The sequence below is a fragment of the Xenia sp. Carnegie-2017 genome, unplaced genomic scaffold (genome assembly GCF_021976095.1).
Source record: "Xenia sp. Carnegie-2017 unplaced genomic scaffold, XeniaSp_v1 HiC_scaffold_4, whole genome shotgun sequence".
NCBI classification, from domain to species: Eukaryota; Metazoa; Cnidaria; class Anthozoa; order Malacalcyonacea; family Xeniidae; genus Xenia; species Xenia sp. Carnegie-2017.
In genome coordinates this window covers 7,715-25,908 of record NW_025813504.1, presented here as the reverse complement: position 1 = coordinate 25,908, position 18,194 = coordinate 7,715, and the positions used below count along the sequence as shown (strand labels likewise).

The window sequence follows — 18,194 nt, the reverse complement described above, 5'->3', positions numbered from 1 at the left end:
GGTTTGTTAGTTTTATATGACAAAACAGAACATACGTGAGTGTCTACACTGTAGTGACAAAGCACATGAAATACCAAAAAAACTGTAAAGTTTTTAAAACGTGAAGAAAGCGTCATATTTTTTAGCAAGTTGCTGTGCCACAATTGTGTAACTTTGATCAGTTGTGTTTTAATTGTTGCTATAAATCGTAATTACTCATACTTTTGTCTTAAATTAATGTTTTATCGCTATAATAATCATAAAGGAGTCGTAGTTGACATCAAAAAGTGCATTTTAAATTGTCTACCATTTTAAGAGTTCTAAATTTGTATTTTTGTGGTTTGTGTAACAAGCAATGTTTCAATGTACAACACTATTCATTCATTTTCAGCAGTTTTAAAAGACAATATCAAAACTTGTGAGTCTCTTAGCAACCAAATTTTTTTTTTATGCCCTTCCTCTCTCACGTGACTAGCGTTTCTGGAACTATTACAGTTATCGCACGCTAGTCGTGTTCACTCCTGCCCTTTGAAATGAGCAGGACAGCCTATATAAATACTTGAAATAGACTGCGCTTTTATTGCATAATATTCCGGTGCCTGCTTCTTATTGGCATTTTAATACTTAGTACGACTTTTACTGGTTAGTACTGCCATTTGATATAAGGAAACCACCAACCAACTCTTGTAAGTGTATAGTAATTACTCAAAAAATACTATATTTTGTTTGTGCTATTTATTTTTATAAATTATTTTACAGTGGTTTATTAGCAAGTAACTGTAAAAGATCCTATGTCACTATTCATTTCTTATAAAAAACAGATACTAACAAGCTGCTGAAAAAAATATACCTTATATTTCACATCCAAATTTTCGTTGATTTGTTGAACATCCGAATATGTTTAAAGTACTTAGCATGTATTTTTTCTTTTTCTAAATATCATTGTTAGAAAAAACTGTTAGATATGTTCGAATTTGATCTATGAAATGTATAGTCTGAAGAGGTTTTTTATTTGTCTTACCGTTGGTTAGTCTGTTTCGTTTGATTTGTTACAATACTGTTCAAAATTTCTTTTTAATTAACTAAAAATGTCTAATAGAAAACGAAGTTCCTGTGCATATCATCTGTACATTTCATCACCTTGATGAATGGTGCAAAATTTAACATGACGTCGTTCATAATATTTTGATGGTTGTACATACCATAAAAATCTTGATATCGTACACACATAAGAATATAGAAGCACTCTGCTTTGCTTGCAGCAATTATTAGTAAACGTTTTTTTTTATTGCAGCAAGAGTTGGAGTTTCTTGTTAACCTAATGTACCATTTGATAATAAAACTTTCATAAAATAAATGACAAATAGTAAAATTGATAGAAAAGTTTACAAAGTTAGTCAGAATTGCTGCAGTACATAACACACCTTCACTTCTCTGCTAACAACAGTGAAATTATTGAAATAGTATAATATTTGAAAGTATTTATTCGTTCTAAAAATTAGGAACTGAACACTCTAGCTACGTGCAGTTAAAGTAACTAAAAAATACATCGTCTTCAATATGTTGAAAGTATGTTATAACTTATAACGAACTAATGATTCTTACTGTTAAAATGTATGAGAAAATTTTCTTGTCTGTTTTATGTTCCTGCGTTCTAAACAAAGTTTGAAAACATCTCATGTTAAGCTTTTTTGCATCGGGATTCTAGTTTTTTCTATTCCGACAATAATACTTCTAAATTTTCCACATATTTATTCATTCTACGCAGCACGCTGAGATAACACTCAAAATAATCTTTTTATTAGTGTATTTTCTGCTGTGATCTTTTTAAATAGATGATATTGCAAAACAGAAATTCGACACAGAATCCAGAGCAAAGTAATTTATGATCCCATGTTTATGATTAGTCAATTTTTAGTCTTATTTATGTCTTATCGTATGGAAGTTTCATCGTAGTTAATGTTGGTGACTAAAGTTATCAATTATATTTTTATGATATTTAGAGGCAAATCATGACGACAACTTCCATAAACTTCTAGACAAAAGTAAGAATATTAAGGCTGACGTTCACAAAGCTCTCCAAAGGTAATTTTTCTTTCATGGGATATCGATTATGTATATTGACCTGTGCATGTCGGAACATTAAGAAAAATAGTTTTTAGACAATACAAAGTTATCGTTTCTTGTTTAAGTTGCTCGTGGCTTAGTGGGAAGTATGGAATAGCTCGCCCAAACAAGAAGATGCCGTTTCCTCATTTGTATGTCACAGTTGATTTTGAGAAAGAAAATTCGGAGGACGTTATCAAAAATGAGATCGATGAAAAGTTAAAATGGAAAGCATCGAAATACATCGAATTACGATCTAAACCATTGAAAGAAGCAAAGTTTCGAATGCTGTCTGAAATTATAGCGGAAAGAACCGAGGGTAGTTTTGGAACATTGACAATGTTCTGCCTTAAGAATGATATGTACTATGCCTTGACCTGTGCTCATGCTGGTGTTGTCAATAATTTGGATGACTGTCAACAAGACTTTAGTGGCGGAGTCCAATTTATGGAAATCCAAGAATCTCTAAATGCCACAGTTAACGAAGAAAGCATGAAATACTTTTACAACGGACAACCGATTGTCCGTGTTCCGGATCAAACGAGAGTGGTGTCTAATAAAGAAGTCGATATTATGTACATCGTCATTGGTAGGGAGGAAGACTTTCAGGAGCTTGCTGTAAATAATGAGATGACTCTCAATTTAGATTTGGATATGCAGTGCCATACAGGCCCTCACCACCTGCATTGCATGTGAAACATCCAACTCCAATGTTCTCAAATGACATCTGAATCGACTACACATCAATCCAAATGCATTTTCGACAATTCTTCTTTCTCGTGAAAGTCTATAGTTAAAAACTTTCTCATCACCTATTGCACTCCGGTGTGGATATGGTTTCATTAGATTTTCATTCAAGGCAAATGCCTCATCTCCAAGCAGAAAGTAAGGTATAGGCAATAATGTATCTCTTAGTTCTTCAGCTTGTGGGAAATAGCATGTCTTGCATATGTTTTAAGGTGACTGTCTTTAAAATTCCTCCATCTGACTGGTTGCCAGGGCTCCAAGATCAAATGAGATGAATTTAGCATTTGCATCTGCAATAGCCAAGAGGACTATGCTAAAATGTTTTTATAGTTAAAGTACTCAGGGCTGAGTTTGGAGGTGCACACAAATTGATATGTTTACCATCAATGGCCCCAACTGCATGGGAAAGTGCCATTTGCATTAAATTCATCAGCAATGTGTAACCATTGTTGCTTTGTTGTGGGTGGCTTTAAATATTCTTCCTTCAGCACATTATACAAAGCTTCACAAACCTCAGGTACAATTTTTGAAATAGATGAAACTGATATTCTGAAACTGTATATCAAATCTTTGTATGAGCATCCTGATGCTAAGAACTTTAATGTTACACACAAGCGATCATGAGCAGATACAGCATCTCTCATAGTGGTGTTTTTCTTTGCAATGAATGGTGTTAACCTTTCACATAGCTCATCAAACAAAATGGAATCCATCCTTAAAAGTAGTAAAGATTATAATTTGTAAAGAAAATAAGAAAATTTCATTATTAAAAAAAGAACGTAAAATTTGAATTGATTGTACAATCCATTGACTAGCTTAATTTTGAAGAGTGCATGAATAAAAAGACTATTACATTTCCTAACTTACCGAAACAAATTTCTAAATTCATCATGGTCAGTCACTCGGATCTCTTGAATTAAATTTTGTGCTAACCCTTGTGCGTATCGGCGCTGTCACCGATTTTACCCATCATCATCGTGACTTTCGTTTTTTTTTCACTTCGTGCACCATTAGAGATGTAATAATAGCTACTGCTTGAAGTATTTCTACCTTGGTCAGAGCCATTTTTGCACAAACATTGCATTAAAAGTACGTCGTAAAATGAAGTATGAACATGTAACTGTTCATTATTACAATGGGCGCAATACATCAATCGCCATGCGAACAGGCATTGACGAAATGGCAATCATTCCATCATATGATTTTGACACAAGAACTGAGTCAGTCATCAGCCATTGCACTATCTCTGGCAGCAATGAAAAAGACATGCAAGACACAATGGCAACACATGCCATGGTTTTCACGTTATGTGGTTTGACAACAAGATGGAAACAAGTTGTTGCCTACTTCTTCACTGGAAATTCATTCTCAGCTAAAGAAGTGAAAGATATTATCATTGAGATAATTCAAAAGGCAAGTGAATGCAATTTAACAGTATATAATGTCACTATGGATATGGGAGGGGGCAACCATGCTGTTCTTCGGGAATTTGGGATCTATTGTAAAGTAATAAGAGAAAATGATGAATTGGGACAGTGTAATGATACTGTGGAAATAGTCAATACCATTCAGCATCCTGTTATTGAGGGTCAGAGACTTACATTTATGCCTGATGTTCCACATGTTTTGAAGAATATCAGGAATCATCTGACTCGTGGACAAAATTTTTCATCCCACAGTATGCCATTGCTGAGTGCAATTTACCTACAAATGCAGTCACAATAAATCACATCAAAAAGCTGGTTAATTATGATTCTTTGCATAATCTAAAGATTGCACCACACCTGAATGAAAAATGCTGTGATCCTGGGCATTTTGAAAAAATGAAAGTGAGCATGGCTAAGAATCTACTATCCAGAAAAACTGGGGCAGCCATTCACTTTCTTATTCAGGAAAAAGTCCTGCCCAAGAATGGCACAACTACAGCATGGTTTTGTGATCAAGTTGGTCTGTGGTACAACCTGATGACATCACGTTCTTCAACAATGGGTTTCAGTCTCTACACACATGAAAAACATACAGAAGTTGTATCTTTCCTTGAATCAATTATTAAACTTTTTACCCAATTGAAAATAGGATCAGAATCAAATGCCAAATGGAGGCCTGCGCAAACAGGAACAATTCTAGCAACCAAAACCATTCTTGAACTTCAGAACTGCTTCATTTTGGAAAAACAATACAAGTTCCTTCAGACCAGCTGCTTCACACAAGATTGCACCCTTGCTGACCAGAGTCGGCCAAAGATCGTATTTTCACGTAAAGGTGCACCTGATTTTTGTATTATTGAAAAGAGAATTCCTTACATAAGTTCATCTAAAGCTATTTCTTACTAGTGGTTTTCATTAACACATTATTTTGTTATGCAATCAAAAAATACCTCAACTATCTGCAAATGGGCTCCGAAAAAGTATATAATTGTTGTTTTCCGTTATTATCATGCTAAATTCATGCGGACATAGTCACTGAATAAAAATGTATCTGCAATAAGTATTTTTAATGTTTGCTTACAATTACTCATTACTGTCTATCTAGTTTGCACTAATATTGAGCTGTACAGTTTTCTGGGAGAGGTCTCACTGGTCCCGTGTTCATCAACAGCCACCGTCAGAAAAATTAAAAAACATGAAACTCTCGTCAAATGTTAATGGTATTTAATGATTATGATTTATCATTATCTTAGACTTGAAAACAGTGCACACTCAGAACAACTAAAAATCATAAATTTGTATTGATAGATAAGAATCCAGTCACATCAACTGGTGCTCGGTTGACATCGGAAATTACAGGTAAAATCGACACTTTATTTACCATGGATTGCATGTTTAACCGTTGATATTAATTTTATGCAACTATCTGAGGATATGTAGGTACCGATGACTTTCAATTCTTCAAAAAAAAATTTTCTCACCGACGATTTCAAAATGAGCAATGACGTGCATAAGAAATTGAAAAGGTAAATCTTACTATTTGTGTTTTTTTGATATTCCTTCAATTCCAGTTGAGTTTTTATCCACGCGAAGATATTTTTCTGCTTTATTGTTCAATCTTTCCGTGATTTTTCCACATTTGCAGCTTTGATTGGTTTTGTGGAAAATGTGGAACAGCGGGTCCAACTGACCAGATGCCATATCTTTACTTGTACATGGTCGTTGATTACGCTAACGGAAAAACTGATCATAATATGAAACAAGAAATCAACGAGAAACTTGGTTGGCAAGCTTCAAAGTACATCGAATTCCGACCAAACGACCCGTCAAAGATGTGGAAGGTTCGACCTCTATCCAACAAGCGACTCGAAGTGGAACGCGATGATATTCCTTACATGCGATCCAGTGGCACGTTGACAATGTTCCGCATGAAAGATGGAAAACAATACGCGTTGAGCTGTTTCCACGTTGGTTATGAAATTGGCCGGATACGGAACGATGACGTTAACCCGTTTTTGGCAATTCAAGATGAAATTGAAGTAAACAGAAATGCCACTCAGCGATTTATGGAAGAAAATAAATATTAACTCTCAGATGATGACGAAGTTGTTGGTAATTTTTCCCATTTTGATTTTGGACGTGAAACTGATATCATGGCCATCAAAGTTGATGAAGTTAAAATGGAAAATATTTCAGATGAAATGGAGAACTATTCTCATGACGTATTGTCGAGGCTTTTTCTTAGAAAGCATCGTGGTGAAAAACGCATTGTTCAAAAAGCTCAAGAAATTTTTGGAAACATTGAGGATCTAATGTTTAATTTTGATGACGAAGACGGAAGACCCGTATTTTGTAACGCAGTGTTGGTAAAAAGTGATGTTAAGTTTCTAATGGACGGAGATTCAGGATCTCTTGTGTATTTTTGTGATGATGAAAACAAGAAAAAACGACGTTTTGCATATGGTGTTGCTGAATTGAGGAAGAAAGACCAAAACGGAAAAGTGGAGACGTTCTACATTTGCTTGAGATTAAAAGATGCTTTGGAAAAATTGGAACTTACGAAAAAAAAGTCGTAAAATTGAATGAATTCCTTAGATTGTTTAATATCCCAATTTCATTCCCAAGCAATTTTTCCTGCAAAATAATTACCTTCTATGTAACCGTAAGTAACCTTTGTTATAATTTTGTAGTTTGTCATTGTCCATTGAAAATCAACTGCCCCTTCTTCAAAGAAATAGTCTTTAAGAGCATTTCTGATTTGTCTTGCATGAATTGATGATGGGCGGGCACCAGCATCTGGCTGGATGTCACATACTTCATTTTCATTGCCTAATTGTGTTCTCCAAGAGCCATTCACAACATTTCCTTCCCTGACCCTGGTCCTTCTGACTTATCAAAAGGTTATGTAGTGCCATACAGGCCCTCACCACCTGCATTGCATTTGGAACATCCAACTCCAATGTTCTCAAAAGACATCTGAATCGACTACACATCAATACAAATGCATTTTCAACAATTCTTTGTGCTCGTGAAAGTCTATAGTTAAAAACTTTCTCATCACCTATTGCAGTCTGGTGTGGATATGGCTTCATTAGATTTTCATTCAAAGCAAATGCCTCATCTCCAAGCAGAAAGTAAGGTATAGGCAATAATGTATCTCTTAGTTCTTCAGCTTGTGGGAAATAGCATGTCTTGCATATGTTTTTAAGGTGACTGTCTTTAAAAATTCCTCCATCTGACTGGTTGCCAGGGGCTCCAAGATCAAATGAGATGAATTTAGCATTTGCATCTGTAATATCCAAGAGGGCTATGCTAAAATGTTTTTTATAGTTAAAGTACTCAGAGGCTGAGTTTGGAGGTGCACACAAGTTGATATGTTTACCATCAATGGCCCACCTGCATGGAGAAAGTGCCATTTGCACTTAAAGTCATCAGCAATGTGTAACCATTGTTGTTTTGTTGTGGGTGGCCTTAAATATTCTTTCTTCAGCACATTGTACAAAGCTTCACAAACCTCAGGTACAATTTTTGAAATAGATGAAACTGATATTCTGAAACTGTACATCAAATCTTTGTATGAGCATCCTGATGCTAAGAACTTTAATGTTACACACAAGCGATCATGAACAGATATAGCATCTCTCATAGTGGTGTTTTTCTTAGCAATGAATGGCGTTAACTTTTCACGTAGCTCATCAAACAAAATGGAATCCATCCTTAAAAGTAGTAAAGATTATAATTTGTAAATAAAAGTAAAGAAAATAAGAAAATTTCATTATTAAAAAAAGAACGTAAAATTTGCATTGATTGCACAATCCATTGACTAGCTTAACTTTGAAGAGTGCATGAATAAAAAGACTATCACATTTCTTAACTTACCGAAACAAATTTCTAAATTCATCATGGTCAGTCACTCGGATCTCTTGAATTAAATTTTGTGCTAACCCCTGTGCGTATCGGCGCTGCGCAGTTTTCCACGGTTTTACCCACCATCGTCGTGACTTTCGTTTTTTTTCACTTCGTGCACCATTAGAGATGTTATAATAGCTACTGCTTGAAGTTTTTCGACCTTGGTCATCGCCATTTTTGCACAAACATTGCATTAAAAGTACGCCGTAAAATGAAGTATGGACATGTAACTGTTCATTATTACAATGGGCGCAATACCTCAATCGTCATGCGAACAGATATATTTACATATATTTTGTGTCGTTTACACGGTCAAATGTATTTGTCGCATAAAAATTGTCATATTAAAATTGCTCGTGTAAACGGGCCTATAAAGAGAGAAAACTGCCTGTCAGTTTTCAGTTTAAATACTAATGATTGAAATTTCTAGATAAACATGGCAATTTATTAAACGTTTCTATTTCAGGGATTTTCATTGGTAGACGACCGTCGTCATGGATTTACCTGCAAACGTTTATACATAAATCCCGACACTCGCTAAGTTACATCATTTGGCAGGAAGACGTTTCACAACGAAGAGAAATTTAAAAAGTAAGTTTTATCAATAAATATCGACTTAAGAAGAATTATAGGATATACAAAATACTCTAGTTTAACTTTAGAGACATAGTAAAATATGAAATGCTCATGCTTTAGAATAAGTCTTTCTTATTTCCTCCGCCAAGTGTTTATTCGTTTTTTAATTTGATATGACAAAACAGACGATACATGAACAATTTTATTCATATGGCTTTGAATTGGTCATTGGAAATGTATTGCATTCCCATAATTTTCTTAAGACGAACATCGTCCATCAAAAGGGCATTTTCACAACTTTAAACCGCCATAAAATGGAATAATTTGATCAAATCAAAACTTTTACTGATACTAGAAATCGCACTTAAATTTAATATCGCCAATGATATATGGCCATTGAGTTCTATAAGACCTGGAGGAAACGTCAACAAAATTACTATAAATTATCAGTGCACGGCCTCGTGGTCAAAAACATGGCGGATTTTGGTTGTCAAAGTCAGCGGAAAGACGTGGGCTCATAAAATAAAATTTTTTTCGCCTATCCGGATTTGACAACCACATTTGCGATTATATAAAATATCAATGCCAAGCACAAAAACTTTTATCAATAAGAAAAGTGTTATGTCAGAGAAGCCAATGCACTTTAATTTAAGAAATCGTATTTTCAATGGGAAAGTAATGTAGTTCTGTTCAGTAGTAGATCCATGGTTTTCAATGACAATCCAGTTTCTAATATCTTGGCTCAAAACAGAACCAGCAACATGATTATTGAATTTCTGAATTTCGTTCTTTTGCTTTCTTAACTCAAGATAATTTCTTCATAAGTTGTCATTAGATTTATCAGAATATCATAATACTTTATAAGACACCCAGAATCAATCCTACCAAAAAAAACTCAAAAAAATTACATACCTACTTATTTTATATTTCTAGTCGACTTAAGTCGTAGGGGTAAGCTAATTATTGCAACTCCTTTTTGGACATTTTAACTAAGATGTACCCGTCTGTTCAAGAAAGACAGTTGCACCAAGCTGTTCACAAACAGTCCAATACACAAGTATTGTGCATGGGATTATGCATTAAAGCTTAACAACACATTGACAGTTTAAAGAATGCCGTTTGATATTCATTTCTAATATAGCTAAAGCATTACTTGACAAAATATAAGTTATTTTACGATAGGTTTTCCTCATTTAAATTGTTGGGTCTATTTCACAAAAACCTGAAGCATTATTTTCAATATTTATGCTTACCGTATCGTGGTGGTTTTCGCTGGTTGTCATTAATATAAGCAGTAAAAAAAATCCGGGTTCCAGAGGGAATGAATGTTAAAAATTTTTCTCAAAGTGGAAGTTTTGACAACCAAAATCCACCATTACCGCCATGTTTTTGACCACGGGGTCCAGGTCCCTTTTCCCCTCCAGGTCTTATAGAACTCAATGTATATGGCCTATAGATGTAAAATTTGTTTATGTAGCACATAAAAATCGTAAAGTTACATGTAAGCCACTGTCAAACATGAATAGCCAGGCGTTGTGTATAGTATGATGTTGTTTTATACACAAACACGAAAAATACAATTATTTCTTAATTGATATAAATTATTTGAAAGAATCCAAACAATTCATTTTATATAAAGCTGTAAAACTACATGTGTGGTGTCTCAAACATGATGAGTATTGCGTCTACATCAGGACCTAGTAAGTAATGGAATTTTATATGCAAATATTTACACAAACGTAATCTTTATTGCCTATTGAAATGTTAAGTACAAACAAGAATGCAATGTAACCATTGAGATTTGTTTATATCTTCCTTATTCACATACTTTTGTTAATGGTCAAAAATGTGAGATGTAATGAAGAGTGAAATAACTCAGCGAGTATTCCTTTCATCTTGCTATGATGTATTAACCGTGTTATGTGATGCATTAATTTCCAGCTTCTTACGAAAAGATGTCTTTGCCATCTTCCATGAGTGACAACGACTATGACGACATTGATAAAACTCCTTCTTCAGCAGTACTTGGTAAGAAATTGTATTTTGTTAGCAAACATTTGCACAGACATCTTTACATTCCCTTTAAAATTTGTTTACATTCCCAATACGTTTGTATCATGCGTATCATTTATACGTTTGTAAAGGGTCAGATAAGAGAGTTTTAGAATTTGTCATCATACTGTAATGTTATCTATTAGATGATAATAACAGTGAAGACATGATTGGTGTTTCGCCTTCCACATCAAAACCTGGTTAGCAAAAGAATTTTGTTAAAAAACATTTGCCCAAACATTTCCATGTTTTTCAACGCTAAATACAAACAATAATTTATAACCTAATAAATTAATTTTAAAAGGTATCGTTATATGTAGCCAACTAAAATCTTTTAATTCAAAAATAATGCAAATGTTGTGGATCAAAATCATGTGAAAATTTTAAACTTTGTAAACATAGAAATTTGATCAATATGTATAGAAAGTGAAAACTGGCTATGATGCTAAAAATAAATTATGAAAACCATCATGATCAACTTGTTAGTTACATGTATACGTTACACGTACATAAATTAACTTAAATAGAATATTGTTGAAGACATCCTTTTAAAACATATTATTTGATTATTGATAGCCAATAAAAAGCCAATAATTCTGGTAAAAAAACTCAAGCTTTTCAGAAGGTAACCTTAAAAACATTAGGTTCTTTAATTCTCCGAACTCTTTTCACCTCGACAGATGCTTTCATCTTTGATTTTTCAATCTCAATGTTTCCGCATTTAAAGTGAAAAGATCCTGACGTCCCTCAACGTCCTTTGAACTAAATATCCCTCATCCGTGTGTTTGGGAGCAGGGAAATACGATGTTAATACAAAATAAACTGATACAAAGCCAAACATGTTGTTATGTTGTTATGTTATTATTTAGTAGCTAAATATAAAATTCAGTTCACCTTAACGGGCAAAGCGGTGTAGGTATTTCAAATGTTGTCTAATAGCCACATTTTTTTGATATGCGTATAATTAGAAAATTAAATTGCTTCTTGATACATTGATTTATTCCTTTCTAAATAGTCTACTTTCCTTTTTAATTCAAGACTTGCTGTCTCAACCATGGAAATGTTATGATAAATCAATAATGCATCAGCAAAAGTTCAGAATGATGGAAGAATATGAGCAAGAAAATCCAAGAAACGTTAAACTTGTAAATGGTGTAAAGGTTATTTGTTCTGAAGAGTTTTTGCTTGGTAAAGGAAGTGATGGAACTCGTGTTTACCTTGGACTCGGAAAAGATGGTTACGGAAAAGCAGTAAAACGATTGCTTCGAGATAACTGCGCGGAGTTAGCCAAACGAGAAAAAGATATTTTGAATGAGTTTAATGCAAAGCGTTCAAATTATGTTGTGAATTATTGGCATCTTGAAGAAGAACCAGGCACAGATTATTTGTATTTGATATTAGATTTGTGTGAAGAATCGTTAGAAAGTTTTGTGCAATCTTCTACTTTGCAATATCTTCAAAAAGCACTTCCTACAATTCTTATGCAGATTTTAAAAGGTTTAGCTGATCTTCACAGCGGTGAGCATCCTATTCTTCATCGGGATTTAAGACCCTCGAACGTTCTTCGAGATGTACAAGGAAATTTTTTAGTCGCGGACTTTGGTATAAGTCATATGTTATCTGATGAAACTTCGACACATTGGAGCATACAAAGAGGAGCTAAATATTGGATAGCTCCAGAGTCATATGACGCATCTGATGATACAATTAATAAAGTTCGTTACAAAAAAGAGTCTGACATTATGGTAAGTTCATGAAGTAGAAATAGAGGTCCAACTACAGGTCAATGTTGTTTTTGCATTTGAATGTTGTATTTGGTAGGGATATCATTATCACTGCCACTGATATCATTATCACTTTTAAATAAAATTTTTGTTTACCTTCATTGTACAGTCATATAGTGGCGAAATACAAATTGTACTGTATAAAATATAAAAATATGTATATGTATGATAATGAATTGTTGTTATTGCCTTATTGGTTTTACGATTGTATGTCTTTCATTTAGATTGCTCTAAAAAATTATGGCTACGACTCTTAATTGGAGAGCATTTTGCTGATTTTTTTCGAACTGAACTTGTATTTTTGCAAGTAACAAATAAATTAACTCCATTTTTTATTGAAAATAGAATGCCGGAATGGTGGCTTATTATGTTGCAACAAAGGGGAAACATCCTTTTGGAATTGAACGGCATAGACTGGACAACATTTTGACAGGAAACCCAGTTGGCTTGGACAAAATCAAGGATGCCACGCTCAAAGACCTTTTATCGTGGATGCTACTGCTAAAACCGGAAGACAGACCATTGGCCAACGAAGCGTTAAAACACCCATATCTACAAACCGATAAGGAGAATTTTGATTTGCTGTGTGATGTTGGGAATGAACCAGAAATAAAGACATCATCTCCACATTCTCTTCCCTCAAATCTTCGTGAGCAGTTGAATCTTTCAATAAATTGGATGGACCGTATCGATCCTGAATTCTTTAATCATTTCAATAAAGTATCCGACTCTACATGGTTAGGTTGCCTAAGATTTTTACGAAACGTTCGCCAGCATTGGCATGATAAACCTCGTCCACAACTGTCATCATGTGTTAAAGATGGAAACTATCAAGAGTATTTTCTTCAACTTTTTGAGGAACTGCCTTATCTAGTTCACAGAGCCATAAGATTGAGTGCCTGGAAGGCAAGACCTGATCTAGAGAAACATTTTCCAAGTAAGACACAGAAATGAGTTTTCATTTTTGATGGCCAAGCTATAAATTAGGGGTCCATGACACTATATTTGTTATTTTCACTCTAGTTCTACTCTTCATTTACTTTACTTAATGCATGTATGTTTTGAATTCTGTATATTGCCGTTGCAAACATTTGTTATACAGTGCACATGCTGTAAAAGTTAAAGAAGGCAAGGGAAAGAAAAGCGAAGGTGTTATTGATTACGTTGATCTTAACGGTAAATAGCTATGTAACAACAAACTAATGCTGTGTACGTGTCACTTTTCTTAAATATTCTACCAAAAACCGTAATCTCTTCACTTGTATCTGGTGCGTCGTTTCTAACTTTGTGCAACTGAAAATAACGGTTCCAAGCATGTGTGATACACTACTAGCAATAGTCAAAAATCTTTGGACGAGATTAACGATATGTCAGATATCCAAAGATAGTGACGAGAACCTACGAATCATGGTGATTCAGAGACTTTGGCATATTTTTATCGTCTGGTAAAAAGAAGCTTATAGCTTATTATGTTGTCAAACTTGTAAAGAACACATATGCAATAGTAAATATTGCGTATCTTTTGCTTTAAAGGAGTAGTCAGACGTTAACACAACTTTCACTCATATGAAAGTTTATATTGTTCTTACCTCTCTCGCGAAATCCTAGGTTTCCAATTCAAATTTAACTCGAGAAATAATGCCTTAAATGTGTGTATTTTTCGATCGCCATTGTGTACATGCAAGCGAAGCCGCAGTCCAGCTGCGGTTTTTCGTCGTTACGTCACTGCGCGGTGATCGTTGTCAACATTAGACAAAATATACTAGCAAAAGTAGAAATTACGCATAAGCATATTCATCGTTGCATTTTATTTTCTAAGTTTTTAAATTATTTTGCGCAATGGATACGGATTACTCAAACGATTCCTCTAGTAATTATTCTGGAAGCAGTGTTTCAAACTACGAAGAAATGATTAACGATCAAAACATGATTCAACCATATGCTTATGAGCCGATTGAAACAGACTCTAGCGACGAGCCTATGGACGACTCCGACGAAGTTCAGTTGTTCTAACAATGAATGAAGACTCAGCACAATTTGAGGGAATAGATACTCCGGACTGTATTACAGATAATCCTGTTTTTCGAAATCTTTGTTTAAATTATTGGGTATTACGACTGGCATGGAGTGAGTACAAACTACACTATGGTTCAAGAGCTGAAGAAGGACCTGAACACAAAAGACAAAGACATGTGGCTTACAGGCAACTGGTTCGATGGTGTTGGAATGTATTGGGCAAGGAAATTAGAGTACCACTACCATCTTTTGCTGCTAGCTACATTCAAGCACATTTCCAACCACCAGGTCTAGAAGAGGACTTTGTCTTTGAGGGTTTTAAATTCGCTGATGAATAATAATGGTAATGTAAACTATTATAGCCATATTTATAAGTATCTTAATGATGAATTACTAATAAATAAAAATATAAATTGGATTTAGTAAATGAACAATAAATACAAATTATAATGGTCAAGCCAAACCAATTCTTTATTTGTGCTATGCAAGGATTTTGGTGTACATAATTAAAAAGTGCCTTTGCTAATGAATTTGCATAGCAAAACATAAAATTGTGCTACTTTACTATTAGAGATTCTCTTATTATTAATTATAAATATTGATATATACATAATTATTTTTTGGGGACTGTTTACCCATTCTTGATTTGTGTGCTAGTAAAACACTTTATTTGTTTGGCTTTTCTATAGATGCAATATTTCTTGGAATGTTTGCTGGTAAAGAAATCTTGTTATGTACATTTTTTACATTAAAACAGCAGACATCTTCCATCATACCTTGCACAAAAGAATATGACTTACTCACCATAATTGGCTTGGCTACCCAATTTTTTCGCCCTTTTGGGAACATGATAAGCACAAGTGGAAGGAGGGAAAATACTTTATTAAAAGTGCTTTTTGTATAAAGGTATGCTTGCAAGAACCAAGTTGGCAGTGATAGACCACAATGTAAACACTGGCAGAAAACAAGCACAAGTTCAATGTGGAAAGCAGCAAGGGGAAAAGTGATATAATATCGTACATAACAAGATTTGTAAAAAATGTACATAACAAGATTTCTTTATCAGCAAACATTTCAAGAAATATTGCATCTATAGAAAAGCCAAACAAAGAAAGTGTTATACAAGCACAATAATAAGAGAATCTCTAATAGTAAAGTAGCCCAATTTTTTGTTTTGCTATGCAAATTCAGCAAAATTTTAGCAAAGGCACTTTTTAATTATGTACACCAAAATCCTTGCATAGCACAAATAAAGAATTGGTTTAGTTTGTCCATTATAATTTGTATTTATTGTTCATTTACTAAATCCAATTTATATTTTTATTTATTAGTAATTCATCACTAACGATACTTATAAATATGGCTATGATAATTTCATTACCATTATTATTCATCAGCGAATTTAAAACCCTCAAAGACAAAGTCCTCTTCTAGACCTGGTGGTTGGAAATGTGCTTGAATGTAGCTAACAGCAAAAGATGGTAGTGGTACTCTAATTTCCTTGCCCAATACATTCCAACACCATCGAACCAGTTGCCTGTAAGCCACATGTCTTTGTCTTTTGTGTTCAGGTCCTTCTTCAGCTCTTGAACCATAGTGTTGTTTGTACTCACTCCATGCCAGTCGTAATACCCAATAATTTAAACAAAGATTTCGAAAAACAGGATTATCTGTAATACAGTCCGGAGTATCTATTCCCTCAAATTGTGCTGAGTCTTCATTCATTGTTAGAACAGCTGAACTTCGTCGGAGTCGTCCATAGGCTCGTCGCTCGAGTCTGTTTCAATCGGCTCATAAGCATATGGTTGAATCATGTTTCGATCGTTAATCATTTCTTCGTAGTTTGAAACACTGCTTCCAGAATAATTACTAGAGGAATCGTTTGAGTAATCCGTATCCATTGCGCAAAATAATTTAAAAACTTAGAAAATAAAATGCAACGATGAATATGCTTATGCGTAATTTCTACTTTCGCTAGTATATTTTGTCTAATGTTGACAACGATTACCGCGCAGTGACGTAACGACGAAAAACCGCTGCTGGACTGGCGATCGAACAAGAGGCAAAAATACACACATTTAAGGCATTATTTCTCGAGTTAAATTTGAATTGGAAACCTAGCATTTCGCGAGAGTGGTAAGAACAATATACACTTTCATATGAGTGAAAGTTGTGTTAAGGTCTGACTATTTTGTGTTAAGGTCTGACTTATTTTATTTTCTTTGCATTATTTATCCTAAAGCCCCGGTCAAACGAGCGCAACATTTTGATCCAACATCATCCAACTTTGTTGTCACAAAATGTTGGCCCCGTTTGACCACCCTTTTTTATAATGTTGCATGATGTTGGACAATGTTGCATGGAATTTGATTGTAGTCAAATTTTTATCCAACAAATTATGCTAATTTTGCATGTTGCGATCGTTTGACCTGGCGTTAGCAACAATGTTGGTCATACGCATGCGCAATATACGTTTAGCTTATATGTTTGTAAATGATGATCGTCCAGGTTAATAAAGTCCTGAGAAGGACTGTTTTTGATGTTGTTGACTGACGTTTCGACAACCTTAGCGGCAGTCATCTTCAGAGTCAAATGAGGAGTAAACGTCAGGTTAGCCGTATTTATTGTCTGGTTCTTACGTCATTGTATTGTGTGTACAGGAAATGTGCAGGAAATGTGTATTGTCATTGTGGATTAGTGTGAAGTGAAATATTTTATTTTAGTTGTGATGTGATTTAGGTGTGACGTTTTAGTTGTAATGTGTGGTGTCAATTGTGTATTGTCATTGTGAATTAGTTTGAAGTGTAATGTTTTAGTTGATCGTTTGTTTGTATTGTGAATAAGTCGTTTGTGAAGGTGCCGGTAATTGCTGTGATCTGTTCAGGGGTTTGTTCCAAGTTGGTATACCAACTTCTAATGTAAGCCGTTGTCTATAGTCAGTACTGTAAGTGATGCATTTTGCCGAGTCCCAGTCAATGTTGTGCTTTGTGATTCGGTGATGTTCGGCAATGTGATTAGTTTTGTCTTGTTTCTTAGTAGCTCGTTTGTGCTCAGTAAGTCTTATGTTTAAGTTCCTGCCAGTTTCCCCGATATAGGAGGCGTGGCAGTCAGGACAGTTATTTTGTAAACTGCACCTTGTCGTTCGTTGGGTTGTTCTTTGTCCTTTATGTTCGTTAGTACTTGTCGTAATGTTGTGATTGGCTTATGTGCGACACGTATGTTGTATGGTCGTAAGATACGCGAGATAGTCTCAGACGTACCTTTGATGTAAGGTATCGTTTGCTGTCACTGAGTTGTTCGTTTGTGGTTCGTTGGTTTGTGTTGCGTTTGATAAAGTCAGAGTTATAGTTGTTTCCAAAAACGTTTGAGATAGTTGTTTTCGTTTCAGAGCGTCCGGTGAATCACATATGATTTGTGCATCTTGTTAATGTTCTGATTGTGGTGGCTTTGTGATGGGGTTGTAAGATGATTGGTCTAGTAGTCGGTCAGTATGTGGCTTGCGATAAACTGTTGTTCCTATTTTGATTGTCATGTTTTACCAAACAGTCGAGGAAAGGAAGAGTTCCGTTTTCTTCGACATCTTTGGTTAAGTGTATGT

At 34.5% G+C, this 18,194-nt stretch overlaps 5 protein-coding genes and 1 long non-coding RNA gene across 7 annotated transcripts in view; 4 read left to right on the top strand and 2 right to left on the bottom strand.

The window, feature by feature from the left end:
* The window catches only part of LOC124455587 (AP-3 complex subunit mu-1-like), a 91,079-nt gene extending 88,273 nt beyond the window's left edge, over positions 1-2,806 (top strand). Inside the window, exons 1-3 of the mRNA XM_047006246.1 lie at positions 1,779-1,857; positions 1,983-2,064; positions 2,172-2,806. Coding sequence (XP_046862202.1) covers positions 1,815-1,857; positions 1,983-2,064; positions 2,172-2,781 — 735 coding nt within the window. The 5' untranslated portion in view covers positions 1,779-1,814 and the 3' untranslated portion in view covers positions 2,782-2,806. Of the gene's footprint in view, positions 1,858-1,982; positions 2,065-2,171 lie in introns of the transcript that reaches the window.
* Positions 1-7,009, top strand: part of LOC124455578 (serine/threonine-protein kinase/endoribonuclease ire-1-like) — a 261,076-nt gene extending 254,067 nt beyond the window's left edge. Inside the window, exons 14-16 of the mRNA XM_047006222.1 lie at positions 5,568-5,618; positions 5,700-5,785; positions 5,905-7,009. Coding sequence (XP_046862178.1) covers positions 5,568-5,618; positions 5,700-5,764 — 116 coding nt within the window. The 3' untranslated portion in view covers positions 5,765-5,785; positions 5,905-7,009. The remainder of the gene's footprint in view (positions 1-5,567; positions 5,619-5,699; positions 5,786-5,904) is intronic.
* On the top strand, positions 4,349-5,655 carry LOC124455596. Its single transcript, XM_047006254.1, has 2 exons — positions 4,349-5,094; positions 5,365-5,655. The coding sequence occupies exons 1-2, from the start codon at positions 4,656-4,658 to the stop codon at positions 5,475-5,477; spliced, it is 552 nt and encodes a 183-aa protein (XP_046862210.1). The 5' UTR covers positions 4,349-4,655; the 3' UTR covers positions 5,478-5,655.
* Positions 7,010-7,081: 72 nt separating the features above from the next.
* LOC124455800 (putative nuclease HARBI1) lies at positions 7,082-7,675 on the bottom strand. Its single transcript, XM_047006419.1, has one exon. It carries the CDS (start codon positions 7,673-7,675, stop codon positions 7,082-7,084), a length of 594 nt encoding a protein of 197 aa, XP_046862375.1.
* Positions 7,676-10,332: 2,657 nt separating this feature from the next.
* Positions 10,333-13,830, top strand: LOC124455582 (serine/threonine-protein kinase/endoribonuclease IRE2-like). 2 transcript variants are annotated; one of them, XM_047006233.1, is made up of 5 exons: positions 10,333-10,444; positions 10,686-10,772; positions 10,943-10,996; positions 11,835-12,541; positions 12,926-13,830. In XM_047006233.1, the coding sequence occupies exons 1-5, from the start codon at positions 10,396-10,398 to the stop codon at positions 13,532-13,534; spliced, it is 1,506 nt and encodes a 501-aa protein (XP_046862189.1). In that variant the 5' UTR covers positions 10,333-10,395; the 3' UTR covers positions 13,535-13,830. The 2 variants fall into 2 exon arrangements, with proteins under 2 accessions (XP_046862189.1, XP_046862190.1); XM_047006234.1 differs by lacking the exon at positions 10,943-10,996 and having other exon boundaries at positions 10,334-10,444.
* On the bottom strand, positions 13,255-14,393 carry LOC124455609. Its single transcript, XR_006951937.1, has 2 exons — positions 14,170-14,393; positions 13,255-13,498 (listed from the first exon to the last, which is right to left on the bottom strand). It is a non-coding gene; the product is annotated as an uncharacterized LOC124455609 (long non-coding RNA).
* Positions 14,394-18,194: the final 3,801 nt, after the last annotated feature.